This window comes from Echinops telfairi, unplaced genomic scaffold (genome assembly GCF_000313985.2).
Source record: "Echinops telfairi isolate 266 unplaced genomic scaffold, ASM31398v2 ScPeMD7_7469;HRSCAF=8507_1, whole genome shotgun sequence".
Classification (NCBI taxonomy): Eukaryota; Metazoa; Chordata; class Mammalia; order Afrosoricida; family Tenrecidae; genus Echinops; species Echinops telfairi.
The window spans coordinates 119,312,182-119,327,068 of NW_022111373.1; the positions used below are offsets into that span (position 1 = coordinate 119,312,182).

A 14,887-nucleotide genomic window follows, 5' to 3' on the forward strand; every position below is an offset into this window, starting at 1 on the left:
GGAAGAAGAATGTGGCATCGGGGTTGGAGGAAGGCTTAATATCAACCTTCCATATGCATTTGGCACAGCCTTGCTGAAATTGAGGAGGACTAGAAGCACTTGGTGATGAAGATCAAGGATTTCGGCCTTCAGTATGTTTACAATTCAATGCAAAGAAAACCCAAATCCTCACAACTGGACCAATAGGTAACATCATGATCAATGGAGACAAGGCTTTGTCAAGGATTTCCTCTTGCTCTGCTCTACAGTCAGTGCTTATGGGAGCAGCAGTCAAGCTCAAAGGACCTACAGCCTTGAGTAAATCTGCACAAACTCAAAAACCCCAAACCAAACTTACTGCCATCAAGTGAATCCTAAGTCAGCAACCACTAGGACACGTAGAATGACTCCTGTGCATATCCCAGACTGTGACTCTTTATGGGTGTAGAGAACCTCATCTTTCTCTTGCAGAACAGTTTGTGGATTTGAACTGCCAACCTTGTGGCCAGCAGTGGTCAAGAGCTCATTGCATTGGGTAAACCTGCTGCACGTGACCTCTTTAAAGTGCTGAAAAAAGGATGTTATTTTGAAAACTAAGGTGTGCCTGAACCAAGACATGGCGTTTTCAGTTGTCTCATATGCATGTGAAAGTTGGACTTGAATAAGGAAGACCAAAGAACAATCTATGCTGGTGAAAAATATTGAAGGTACCGTGAATTGGCGAAAGAACAAACAAATCTATCGTGGAAGCAGTACAGCCATATTGATTCTGAGAGGTGCAAGGATAGTGCGATTTTGTCTTAGGTACTTTGGACATGTTTTCAGGAGAGACCAATCTTTGGAGATAGACGTCATGCGTGGTGAAGTAGAGGGGCAGCAAGGGGGAAGAAAAGGATCTTGTGACAAAATGGATCGACACAGTGACTGCAACAGTGGACTCAATCATAAGACGTGTGGATGCTCAAGAGCAGGCTTGTTTCCCTCTGTTGTACATAAGCTGCTGTGAGTAGAACTGACTTCCAACCACAACTTGAATGTGGAAACGTGTGTATTTGGTAATGGAAAGATTTTTTTAGAGTTTAAAGATGTTTGTTAAGAATAAAGTTTCTGACCTTCCCCACTTTGACATTTTATGAACAACACTTCAGGTTGGAAACTCAAGTAACCAAGAGTTTCTTTGCCATTAAAGGGTTCGGGAGCTTATGAGGAACCCTGGTGATGTAGTGGTTCAGATTGCTGCCTTGAAAAACAGCGATTTCGAGACGTCGGACAGGGCAAGATATGACAAAATACCCATTTATAAACTATCAAGGGTTCACGCGGGAGGGGGGAGCGGGGAGGGAGGGGAAAAAATTAGGACCCAATGTCGGAGGTTTAAATGGAGAGAAAATGTTTTCAGAAACGATGTACAAATGCGCTTTACACAATTGATGTGTGTATGGATTGGGATAACAGTTGTATGAGCCCCTAATAAAATGTTAAAAAAGAAAAAAAATAATAATACCAAATAAAGCTGTTTCTAAAAGAAAAAAAAAAGAAAAAGAAAAAGCGATTTGTATCCTGTGTTATTCTGGGTTGACTAGAGAAACAAATCCAGAGCCACTCATGTATATAAGAGAGAGTGTTCTATCAAAGAGCAAATTTATATTGAGAAAACATCCCAGCCCAGTCCAGATCAAGTCCTTAAGTCTTTATTAGCCCATTTGTCCAATCCTAGTCTATAAATTCCTCTTCAGAGTTCACGCCACACATGCAATGATGCCCAGTGCAGGAAGATCACAGGCCTGTGGGAGAAAAGTCTTGTGGAAGCATCTCCGTGCTGGTGCTGCTCTTCATGTGGCTTATCTACAGAACTTCTCAGAGAGAGTATGTGTCCCGCCTCCAGGGAGAAAACAGGAGCTCCCAGAGTCCTCAGGAGAGGACCATGCCCACACAGAGGCTTCATTGGCCATGACCTGATTGATAAGCTAGACAGACCCCTTCCCTCAAGTTGACAGGAGATTATGTAACTGCCACAGACCCACCAACCATTCCGAGGGGGAAAGATGTATCAGCGTGCTTAGGTCAAGAGTTTCAGCCTTGGAAACCCCGTGGGGGCAGTTCTGCTCTGTTCTATGGGTCAGTGTAAGTCGGAATTGAATCCATGGGTTTCAGTTTTGTTTACCAGCCTTTTATTCTCCATGGAAAGGTTATTGGGCAGTGGACATAACATACATTTGAGTAACTTTACTTGACAGAGCGATGTTGACAGTTTCTTTTGCAGAAATGGGAACTAAGTAAATTCTGAACTTTAAAGTTTATTTTTTAATTTAAAATTATATCTGTATCTATATATACACTCACTCACTGAATAATTACCAGGGCTGATGAATACCAATAACAGCTCTCAATCTACATTTGACGCATTCATTCATTCATTCATTCAGCAGTTTTCATAAAGAATTTACAGGATATTCACTGTTTTGCTGAAATTGAAGCAGCTAATTAAAAAAAATTCAGTAAATCATTTTATTGGGGGCTCTTACACCTCTTATAACAATCCATACATCAATTGTATCAAGCACATTTGTACATATGTTGCCATCATTTCCAAAACATTTTCTTTCTACTTGAGTGAGCTCTTGGTATCTACTCCTCTTTTGTCCCCTCCCTTCCCTACCCTCCTACTCTTGTGAACCTTGATAATTTATAAATTGTTTTTTATTTTCATATTTTACACAGCCCGCTGTCTCCCTTTCACCCATATTTCTGTTGTTTGTCCCTGGGGACCTGGGGGTGTTGTATGCTGTTCATTATGATTGTTACCCCCGTTCTCCCCCTTCTCCCCTCACCTTCCCTACCCTTATGGTATCGCCACACTCATTGGCCCTGAGGAGTTTATCTGTCCTGGATTCCTTATGTTGAGAGCTCTTATCTGTACCAGTGTACATGCTCTAGCTGGATTTGTAAGATAGTACTGGGGTCATGATCGTGGGGGGAGGAAGCACTAAAGAACTAGAGGAATGTTGTGTGTTTCGTTGGTGCTATACTGCACCCTTCTATAGGGGATGTCCATTTGTTTATAGATGGACTTTGGATCTCTACTCCAACTCACATCATTTGCATCAAAATGGTTGTTTTGGGTCTTCTGAGGCCTCATACCTGATCTCTTCAACACCTTGTTATCGCACGGATTGCTATGCTTCTTCCACATGGACTTTGTTGCTTCCCTGCTAGGTGGCTGCTTGTTTACCATCAAGCCTTTAAGACCCCGGATACTATATCTCATAATAGCTAGGCACCATCAGCTTTCTCCACATAAGTTTATGCACCCATTTTTGTCTTCAATGATAGTGTTGGGAAGGTGAGCATCACAGAATGCAGGTTATTAGAACAAAGTGTTCTTGTGTTGAGGGAGGACTTGAGTAGAGGCCCAGTGTTCATCTACTACCTTAATACTTAACCTAAATATATGTACATAGACCTATATCCCCATTGTTATAAATATATTTACATATACCTCTATAAATGTCTTTTGCCTCCTAGTTCTTTCCTCTATTTCCTTTTACTTTCCTCCTGACCCACTATCATGTTTGACTTTCATCTGGCTTTCTGTACTTCCTGTCTGCTACATTGCATTTGAATGCCTGCACCAGGCATTCTTTGTCCTCAGTCACCAGGTCTGGCTCCTCTCTTCCTTTCTCATGGAGGCATAAACAGTACCTTCCCTATGGTCGATTAGTGCCCTGTCCACCCCCCCACCCCCCCAATGCCTTCGGCTCCCCCACCCTCTTTTTTTCCTTCTCCCCCCGGCCCCCATGTCCCCCTTCTTTATGTTGGTATGCTGTATGCATCTTTGGACTTGGTCTGTCCTGTCCCTCAATCTGTAAATTATATATTAAATAGTTTTTCTTCTGTTCCCACTGTGTTGATTAGACCTACTTCAGTGGACTCATCTTGTACTTGGCCTTGGCCTAACTTCGCTTAGCGTAATTTCCTTCAACTCTTCCCATGAGACAGTGTACTTCTTGTGTTCCTCACTGTTTTTTAAGATGCATAGTACTCCATTGTGCCTATCTGCCAGAGTTTTCTAATCCACTCATCTATTGATGGGAATTTAGGTTGCTTCCAGATCTTTGCTATGGTGAATTGCGTTGCAGTAAACATTGGAGCACAGATGACTGTGGTCACAGTCCACTATTTCTTCTGGGTGTGTGCCCAGTAGGGGATTGCTGGGTCGTAAGGCAGCTCAATTTCCATTTGCTCTAGGTATCACCAGATTGCTTTCCACAGTGGCTGTATGTATGACATTACCACCAGCAGTGGATGGATGAGGGTTTCTGTCTCCCCACATCCCCTCCAACATTTGTTGCTCTGAGTTATTTTTTTGAACTGGGCTATCCTCAGGGTTGTTAGGTGGTATCTCATAGTTTTAATTTGCATTTCCCTGCTGGTTAATTATCGTAAAAATTTTCTCATATTTATTGGCTGTTTCCCTGGTGAAACTTCTGTTCAGGTCCTTTGCCCACCCCTGAGAGGGCTCTCTGCTTTTTTCTTGTTGCAGGCTAAGAGGGTATTGTATATTTTAGTAATAAGTTTGATGTGTCATTGCTAAAGATCTGCCAGTCTGAGGCTTCTCTTTTTACGCTCTCTGTGAAGCCTTGCTGCACACAGGTGTTTTATCCTTAATAAGTACCATTTGTGAATTTTAGCTCCTTCTCTGTGTGTGTCTTTCCCTATTTCCATTAGCTTATGTATTATTCCCTGTCCCAAGGTTCTCAGGTTTGTTCCGATTCCTTCAATTCCTTCTCGATGGCCCCAATAGTCTGTGGTTTTACTTTGAGGTCTGTGATCCACATTGAGTTTGTTCTTGTGCATAGGGTGAGGTAAAGATCTTGCTTCTTTTTCTGCATGGAGATGTCCATTTTTTCCAGCACTACTTTTTGGGTATCTGCTTCTCATTTGATATTTTTTGGAGCCCTTATTGAAGATCAGTCATCTTTATGCTGCTGGTTTTATTTTGGGGTTGTCTGTTCTTTTCCATTGGTCTGGGTATCTGTCATTATCCCAGTACTATGCATTTTTGACCACTGGCTGTGTAGTATGCTTTAAAGTCAGGTAAAGCAAGTCCTTTGACTGTCTTTCTTCTTGAGTTCTCTGCTAATTCAGGGCTTCTGCCCTCTCCCTATGAAGTTGGTACTCAGCTTTTCCACTTCTTTGAAGAAGGTTGTTGGTATTTGTATCAGTATAGAGTTAAACTTATATAGTGCCTTGTGTAGGATTGACATCTCTACTATATTGAGTCTTCCAATCCATGAGCATGGGATATTCTTCCATTTGTGGAGGTCACTTTTGGCTTCTTGTAGGATTCTGTAGATTTCCTTGTACAAATCTTTTGGTTTTTTGGTTAGGTATATCCCTGGGTATTTCAATTTATACATGGCTATTGTGAAGGACACTGCTTTCTTGATCTCCTTTTCCATGGTCTTGTCCAATGTATACAGCAATCCAGTGGACTTCTGTTTGTTGATCTTGTATGTAGCCACTCTTCCATATTCCTCTATTGCTGCTAGCACTCCTGTTAAGTTTTTGGGGTTTTCAAGGCATAGAATCATGTCGTCTGCAAATAAGTATAGTTTTACCTATTCCTCCCCCAGATGAATGTCTCTAATTTCCTTTTGTTGCCTTATGTTGTTAGCTACGACCTCCAGTACAATGTTGAATAGAAGTGGGGACAAGGGGCATCCTTGTCTGGTCCCCTTTTTCAGTGGGATTATTTTTGTCTTTTGTCCATTGACTGTTGGTTTTCATAGATAGCTTGTATTAATGTGAGGAATTACCCTTACATGCCTATCTTTTGTGTGTCTTAATTAGGAATGGGTGTTGGCTGTTGTCAAATGCTTTTTCTGCCTGTACTGCTATTATCATGTGGTTCTGATCCATTTTCTTCTCAATGTGATGGATGTTGTTGATGGACTTTTGGATGTTGAACTGCATACCTGAAATGAATCCCACCTGTGCATGAGGGATGATTTATTTAATATACTTTTGTATTTTACTGGCCAATACTTTTGCATCAGTGTTCATTAGAGATATCAGTCTGTAATTCTCTATTCTTATGGGATCCTTGCCTGGTTTGGATATCAGTGTTATGCTAGCTTTGTAGAATGAGTTTGGGAGTTTACCGTTTTTTTCCTGTGTTCTGTAATAGCTTGTGTCACATCGGTGTCAGCCCTTGAATTCTTGGTAGAACTCTCCTGTGAAGTTGTCTGGCCCGGGAGTGTTTCTCGTTGATCGTTTCTTGATAACCATATCTAGTTCCTCTATTGCTATTGGACTGTTGAGGTTCTTGACTTCTATCTGGGATATTCTAGGCAGGAATTGTTTTTCCAAGTATTTGTCCATGCCTTTCAGGTTTTGTAAATGCGGATTTTTATAGTAGTTTGTAAGTATCCTTTTAATCTCATTAGGGTCCATTGTGATTCCCCTTATTCATCCCTAATCCTGGCTATTGATGTTTGCTTCTTCCTATCCTTGGTTAGGTTTGCCAGTGGTCTATCAATTCTGAATATCCTTTCGAAGAACCAACTTTTGCTACATTGATTTTTGCATTGTTCTCTTGTATTCACTCCTTTATCTCCTCCCTGATTTTATTATTTCTTTTCTGTTGCTATTGGAGGGATTGTTCTGTTGACTGCTCTAGTTGCTAAAGATTTTATGATAGTGTGTCAGTCAATAATCTCTTTTTCATCTGTGCATTAATTGCTCTCAAACAACCTCTGATCAACTGTTTTTGCTGTGTCCCATAGGTTTTGATACGTTGTGTTCTTGCTAGCTTCTAAAAACTTCCTAATTTCCCCTCTAACTTGAGCTAGTATCCACTCATTCTGCTTAAGATCATTATTCATCTTCCAATTGTTTGTCCTTGTTTTATTGATTGTCCTTTTGTTTATCCCCAGCTTTATGGTGTGGTGGTAGGAGAGGGACGTCTGATCTCTATGTGTTTGAATTTACTCAGGCTGGAATTGTGCCCCCGCGTGTGGTCTATTTTTGAATAAGAGCCATGTGCACTTGATTAGAACGTGAATGTTTTTGTTGCTTTTTTCATTTGGGTGGAGAGATCTATAAACGTCTATCATGTCAAGTCACCTAATTGTGTTTAGCTTTTGTAGCTTCTTTGTTGAGTTTCTTTCTTGGTGACCTATCTGTCTCTGATTGTGGTGTATTAAAGCCACCTACTATAATTGTTGAGTCTGTGATTTCCGTTTTCATTTTTTGAAGAATTTGTTTAACAATTTTCACAGGTCTCTCATTAGATGTATGTTTATTTATTATGCTGGTTGCTTCTTGATCTGATCCTTTTAGCATTAAATATCAACCAGTCTTATCTTGTTATGATTTGCACCTTGAGATCAATTTGGCTTGAGATTAGGATTGCAACCTGTGCCCTTTTTTTAGTTATCGTTTGCTTGGTATATTTTTTGCCAGCCTTTTATTCTTAGCCTATTTTAGCCTGCGAACTGAAGGGGTGTTTCTTGCAGGCAACAGATTGTTAGGTTATGTTTTCTGAGCCAGTCTGAAAGCCTCTGTCTTTCAATGGGCGAATTCAGACCGTTGACATTCCGAATTATTACCACCAACTGTGGATTCATTGTCATCCTATACTTTTTGTGTTGGGTGTTTTCCTATTTCCCCACATAACATTGAGCTGAGTATATGTAGGGAGGACTTCATTCTTGCCTTCTTTTCGCATTGAGGCAATGTTATCTTAGGTGGTGGTTTTAGGCATGTTCACTTCCAGGTGGGGTTGTGCTATATGGTGGTCTCCTATTTGTACTTGGTGAATGTTGATCTTCTGACCACAGTGGGTTGGCCAGGATTTTTCACAAGGTTGGGTGTCTTATAATGTATTCTTTGAGTTTTTCCTTGTCCAGGAAGACTCTTACCTTTCCGTCTATCTTGGCGGGATCTAGGATTCTTGGATTGGCATTGTTCTCTTTGAACTTTCAGAAGATGTTACTCCATTCTCTCCTCTTCATGGTATCTGCTGATAGGTCTGATCATACTCTTACCTGAGTACCATTGTATGTGACTGCCTCCCACCCCCTCCCCCAGCTGCTCTTATGAGCTTTTCCTTTTCCTCAAAGTTGGATGTGCCTTGGTGATTTTTTTCCCCCTGGGGTTTAGTGTAATTTAGTTTCCTCTCTGTTTCCTGTATGATTATCTGATTCTCAATCATTAAGTTGGGGAAATGTTCTTGGAATTCCCTCGCTACTTTAGCTGTTGACGTCTTTGTTGTGTCTTGTTCTGGTATTCCTATTATTCAAATATTATTCCTCTTCATAGCATCTGTCTTTGATCTCAGGTTTTCTTCTGCCTCTGATTGTCTTGTTTGACTGTTTTTCCTGTTTGTTGGAAGTCTGCCAGGTTGTCCTTGAGATCACTGGAATGATTATCTGCCTCTTATAGTCTGTTGGTGACGTCTGTTATCTTGTTTTTTGCTTCTGTTGGTGTGTGGACTTCATCCCAACGATCATGGACTTCATCTTAATCATCGTATCCTTATTCTGTATTGCTTCACTCATATCCTGTAGGACTCCAAGAAGCATTCTATTTTTTTGTGGCAGATCAATGCCTGCTTCTTTGATGTGTATAGTTAGGTTTCATACTACCTCCCACGTTGGATTTTGTTTCTTGTTGAGCGTGTTGAGGTAGGTTGCTGTTTGTGTGTCATTTTGGTTGTGCTTGGTATCATATTCCCAAAAGGTACAGGGCTCCTGAGCTTTCTCTCTGTGGGGCTAAGAGTTATTATTGGGCCTGCCTGTGGCCTACTGTGTTTGGGAATTGGGCTACTACATAAGGGAGGTGACGTGGCAGTTGGCTGGTGCAGCAGTGGGGGTGCTTGGAAGATGGCCTGTGGCCATGGGTAGGATTCTGGACAAGGGCAAGGTGTGCCTACGGTGTGTCCACGGGACTGGTCTGGACTGACTGGGACACCACTGGGTCAGGTTGCACTGCATCAGGGCCGTGAATCTGGGCCAGAAGTTGTGGGTTCACAGAGATACGATGGGTAATCCCCAGGGTTGGTCGCTCCCTGGTGGACTCAGAGCTGCAGTGATGCTACAGGAAAGCCCGGTGTTGGGAGTTAGCCAACAGAGAAGCTGCGAGATCACGGCATTACCCATGTAGGCCCCCAGAGGGCGGAAGTGACCCATCAGAGCAGCTGCAGTATTGCAGTTGCTGCGTGGGAAAACTTCGGGGCTGAAGGTGGCCCGGCAGAGAAGCCACTAGTCCAGAACAGACTAACCAGAGGGCTGTGGTTTCTGGGTCAGTCCTGCGGGACAATCTACAGAGGACGGCTGACGGGTTATGACTATGGCTTTCAGAGTAGTGGTCACTCAGAGGGGTCTGGCCACAGGCTAAAGGGTCGTGTTTGGACTCCTTGTAGTTATTGAAGAGTTCTGTTCGTGGCTGTGGGAGCCCTGAATGGATGGCTGCTGGGTTCTGGCTGTAGTGGCACAGGCCGCGGTTGGTAGGTAAGTGAAACGTAGGTGCCTGAGCTATGTGTGGCCGACGGGTGGGGTGGGTTTCAGCTGCGGTGGGTATGGCCACTGGTTCTTAGTGTGTGGGGCGCTATTCGCTGTGGTGCTGACCTCGGGCGGATGGCAGACAGGTTCTGTCTAGCTGAGGCCACTGGGGCCACCAGGCACCATGCGGGGAGAAGTGAGTGTTGCACCTGAAAATAGTTGTGTCATTGATAGGATCGAGTTCTAGTTGTTGATGGTGAGAAGGCAAGTCCAGCACTGATTACGTATCATGCCCTTTATAGTCTCTGATATTGATGTAAGATAATTGTGTGTATAATCAACTGTTAACACCATATTTTGAGGCAGTACTATCCACTAGAACTTTCTGTGAAGATAGAAGTTTTTTTACGTTTATAATGTTCAACTACATGTGACTACTGGGCACTTGAAATGTGAATTTTAAATTAAAATATTATAGCCATGTGTGGCTAGAGGTATCTGTAGTGCACAGTACAGAATATAAATTTGAGTCCAATAGCTTAGGCATTTACTAAAAGTCCTGTGGTTGATCTTTAACATGTTCCAATTTAGATTAGTATAGTCTCCCCATCCCCCAATAAAATGAATAGTATATATTCATTATAGTTCACTTGGAAATTTTTGGAAGTGCTAAAAAATAACAATTAAATTCTTTAACCTCTTTGGCGGTCTAATTATGTCAGTAATTTTATGCCCAAAGCGGTACATTGTTTTGCATAAAATTTGTTGTTTTGTATTGTAGGCCTGTAATTCTTAAGAAATTACTCATTTTAATCTCTCAAGTAGACATTCCAGGTATGATAAACTTTAACCTCCCCGGCGGTCTAATTATGTCAGTAATTTTGTTAAGGGACTTTTCTGCAGTGTAATCCCCCAAGTGTGGCTCAGGGTTACCACTTCTGACAGTTAACATTTACCACGAGCCACACTCGTGATTATACCGCCAGGCAAGTTAATGGATTCCCCCCCTCCCCCCCACTGTCCAAAGGGTTCAGTTTTTTTTATTTGGCTTTGTTTTACTTTGTTTAGTCATAAACTTGCTCTGGATGTTTCATACTGAAAGATGTTTAGAATTCATTCTCCTAAAAAACTCTTTGGTGGTCTTGATTGGTACAGCAAGTGTACAGTCATTTGGAGAGAAATGATGGCTTTACAACTGAATTTACTATCCATAAATATGGTTTAGCTCTCCAATATGCAAGCATTCTTTTATTTCATATTTAATTATAATGTTTCTTAAAGGTAGAACGGGGTCATGATGGTGAGGGCAAGGAAGCATTAAAGAACTAGAGGAAAGTTGTGTTTTGTCTGTGCTATACTGCACCCTGACTGGCTTGTCTTTAATACCATATATACTCATGTGTAAGCCAAGTTTTCCAGCACATTTTTAATGCAGGTTTTGTGGTAAAGTTAGGGTCCCTGAGCTGATATTCGGGTCAGCTTATACTTGAGTATATATTGTAATTATCTATAAAATTTAAGTATCTCAGTAAACATTTCTGTCTCAGAAGGAAATGTATGTTTTCTTTTTTTATTTTAATGAATCATTTTGTTGGGGGGAAATGTGTATTTGCAGAAAGGTGCATAGGTACAAGAATACAACGGTGAGAAGGTTTTGCCCTTCTTGAACTAAGTGTTCCATTGTGCGTCCTCATTGTCCACACATTGTCGTTATTGTTGTAGTTCGTTGCTGCAGAGCTAGTCTCCCAATTCGTATTTGATCTCATGCACCATGGGACAGAATGTTTCTCAGTTTTGCACCACCCTCTTGATTGGTTGTGGATCAGACTGTTGTGGCCCCTAAGGCTTTCAGTGTCTAATTATCAGAAGTATATCACCAAGCCATTCTTCCTATTACGGTTTAGTGTTTCAGTTGTGATGAAACCTGTTCAGTATCCTAGCAACATGCATGCATCCATTGACTGCTGTGTAGTGGCTTTTCGTCATGAAGTGCCTTGGCTGGGAGTCAGCCACTCAGGTCTCTCACTCATGGGAGGTGAGAAATCTGCCTCCGACCGCCAGTGCTTCTCCGAGCTCTAATGGCCATGCGTGTATATGTAGTGATTTTAGTAAATGACAATGGAAACCTTTTTGCTCCTTTTATCTTAACGGTTGCAGATTGGTGTTTAACAGAAAAGAGTCTTCTGTTTTTTGCTGTTGGCTGCTTTTTTCATATTAGCTGGCGAGCGGCCAGACGTAATGCATGGCTTATTTCCCATTACACACCAATGACCGTGGGCAGAAGACAGCTTTCCTCCTGGTCTTTGGAGTGACAACTGTGCCGACAACGTGCTGGGGCACAGAACCAAAGGCCCGGGGCCTCTCCTTCATTCCTCGTCATGGCCGGGATGAAAACAGAGGTGGATTTTCTTCTCTCTCTAGAGGCAAAACAAAATACATTTTACCATTCATTTTACTAGTGCAAACATTGTAGAAGTTAGTAGATAATACCATTACTCGTTTCTAACTTTTGAAATCTTTTGTCTAGGTGAGACATGGAATCCATTAAAACTACATTATCAATTAAGAAATGTCCGGGAACGATTAGCTAAAAACCTGGTGGAAAAGGGTGTATTGACGACAGAGAAACAGAACTTCCTACTTTTTGACATGACGACACATCCCCTCACCAACAACAACATTAAGCAGCGCCTCATCAAAAAGGTGCAGGAAGCGGTTCTCGACAAGTGGGTGAACGACCCTCACCGCATGGACAAGCGCTTGCTGGCCCTCATCTACCTAGCCCACGCCTCCGATGTGCTGGAGAACGCTTTCGCCCCGCTTCTGGACGAGCAGTATGATTTGGCCACCAAGAGAGTGCGGCAGCTTCTGGATTCAGACCCTGAGGTGGAGTGTCTCAAGGCCAACACCAACGAGGTCCTGTGGGCCGTGGTGGCCGCCTTCACCAAGTGACTGCTCGGAGGGACGCCTTCCCCTTCTCGCGTGGAAATCAGCTGTTTCTCTTCCCTTGGCTTTGGTTTTCCGTACTTTGTGCTTTCCCACACTGGAATCGGCTTTTGTTTTATGAAAATGGTGGGTGGCTTTTTTCCCTCCTTTTGTATATGTGCAGGATTCTGCTGGTACGAGAGGCCTTCTGTGTCTATTTTTTAACACAAAAAATCCCTGCCATATCGGCATTCCATCCCCTCTCGGCATTCTCACTGTCGCCTGCTTTGTTTTCTGGTGCACTTTGACCTGCAAAATGCCTCCAGACTCCTCCTGTGCACATCTTTTGGATTACCTCAGCCAGAATCCTTTCACCGTACCCCGTGTGCATGTACAGCGAGCATTCTGTGTACAATTCAGACAAGTCACATAAAGGCCTTTAACTCACCAAAGGTAAACATCTGTATTTATTAGGACATTTTATACATAGACCGCAGTTGAGATGTATACTTAGCAAAATTATTTTTAAATTGAACAGCACAGTAAATACTTACTATAAAATGCCCCTTGGCTTCGGCTTCCCACGTGAATCTGTTGTACTGTTATTACTCTTGTTATAATTCTGACTGTTCAGTCAGAAAGGTCCAGTTGTTTCAGAGCCACTGGGGATGGGCTGCATTTTAGCCATTCTCTGTGTGTGTGTGTGTATGCATGCATACATACATACATACATATATATGGTTTGGATTCTATATCAGTTGCCCCTCCTTCTGGCCCTTCCTTGCCCCCAGCCTACTATTTTGCAGGATTTAATTAGTTGTACACCTGGTGCCCCTCACTTGTTTCTGCCACCGTCACGGACTGGCAGAGAGCCCTCTCGTTGCTGTCGAAGGAACAAGGAAAGAAAGGTGTGTGTCCTTGGACCCGGAGCCCCGGAGCTGTGCCATGGGTGGGCTTCCTGGCCTGTGTATCACCTTCTTGGACTTTTTAATTTCTGAAACCATTTCTGTAGGGAACAGGCTGTGCCCAGTACTAATCTTCATCTTGAGTGCAGGGTTTTTTGTTTTCCCCTTTTCTGCCCACAAGTAAAGTAATGTCTACTTTCAAATGTCATTTAGCTACTCACGCTTTCTTTGGGGGGGAAAAATTTAAATGTCAGTTCTAGCAGATGTTGCATGTAAATTGTTAGCAAGTCATGACTACAACTCAGATGATTTAAGATTTTTGTAACAGAACGCTCTTCGATGTTTTAATTTTTATATCCAATTATGATAATTATCACCTTGTAAGAATATAAACCTTTGCTTTTTAAAGTTATTTTTACGATTTCCTTATCACTGTTTATCATACCACCATTGCTTTCATACTGTAAATACGATACATGGAACAAATTAAATGTCAAATTTTTTATTACCACAGTTCATGTTAATAGTGGGACTTTCAGGTGTTTAGAGATTTTTTGGTTAGCCTTCAATGCAAAAGTACTAGATGGTGTCTAACTCTAGAGTTGAATTTTAAGCGATTCCCTCCTATGTATACTATCTTTTTATCAGAAGTAATAAACCATGATCTTGAAAGTGCCTGAATCAGAGCCAGCGTGTCACTCGTGGTTTTGCATCCCCAGTGTCTGTTCAAATGTCACTTGACTTCACCTTCGGTGTGGCATTTTGCAGGGGATCTGTGTTCAGTAAACCAGTCTTTACAAAACTCCAGACAGCTGACTGGGCCATACAGAAATGGCCAACCTCCTGCAAGGAAAATGAATAGCTACATTAAGGGAACTGTACCTCCAACAAACGGCCTACTGGTGGATGTGTTTTGTATTAATTTGACTCCTTAAAATGGTTACTGGAAATAGATACCTCCTGTTACTCCTACCATCAAATCCATGGACGGAAGCAGACGAGCTCTCTTTTCTCAGATGGCTGGTGGGTTTAGGCCTCTGGACTTGCTGTTAGCAGACACAAACTTAACTTGCTACAGCACCAGGACTCTTTAAATTAACACCAGCATCTTGTTTTCCTTTGAAAAGTTTTTCTACAGGTCTGTGCCACAATGGTTAAAATCCTTCAGATTCAAGGACCAGCCCGCGAATTTTAATATCACAAAACCTACACAGAGACCAACTGTGTAGAGAATTTGTAGCTGCTCCTCTGTGGCTGCTTTTGATGTTGTCTGATTGACGAGCGGTCCTTAACCCGATCCAGTGCAGTGCACTGATGGTGGGGGGGACTGCGTGCTCTGTGCTGCTGCTGTTTGTTCTGGAGTATCCCGTTGGTTTTTGATTCGGAAAGACCCCCTGGAACAGAGGAGAGCTGGGATATTGATGGGATCAGATGGCCAAGACCTTGTTCTGTTAAGCCTCTGGGTGGGTGTGACCCAGCAACTCTTGGTTTTGCGTCCAAGTGCTTAACCATTATGCCACTGTTGCTGCTGCTAAGTGCCATTGAATTGGTTCCAAGCCACAGGGACCTATG

At 42.3% G+C, this 14,887-nt stretch overlaps 1 protein-coding gene across 1 annotated transcript in view; it reads left to right on the forward strand.

Moving 5' to 3' along the window:
* GOLPH3 (golgi phosphoprotein 3) overlaps positions 1-14,001 on the forward strand; it is a 38,404-nt gene extending 24,403 nt beyond the window's left edge. The window contains exon 4 of the mRNA XM_004698088.2: positions 12,013-14,001. Within this exon, the coding sequence (XP_004698145.2) occupies positions 12,013-12,437 (425 nt within the window). The 3' untranslated portion in view covers positions 12,438-14,001. The remainder of the gene's footprint in view (positions 1-12,012) is intronic.
* Positions 14,002-14,887: the final 886 nt, after the last annotated feature.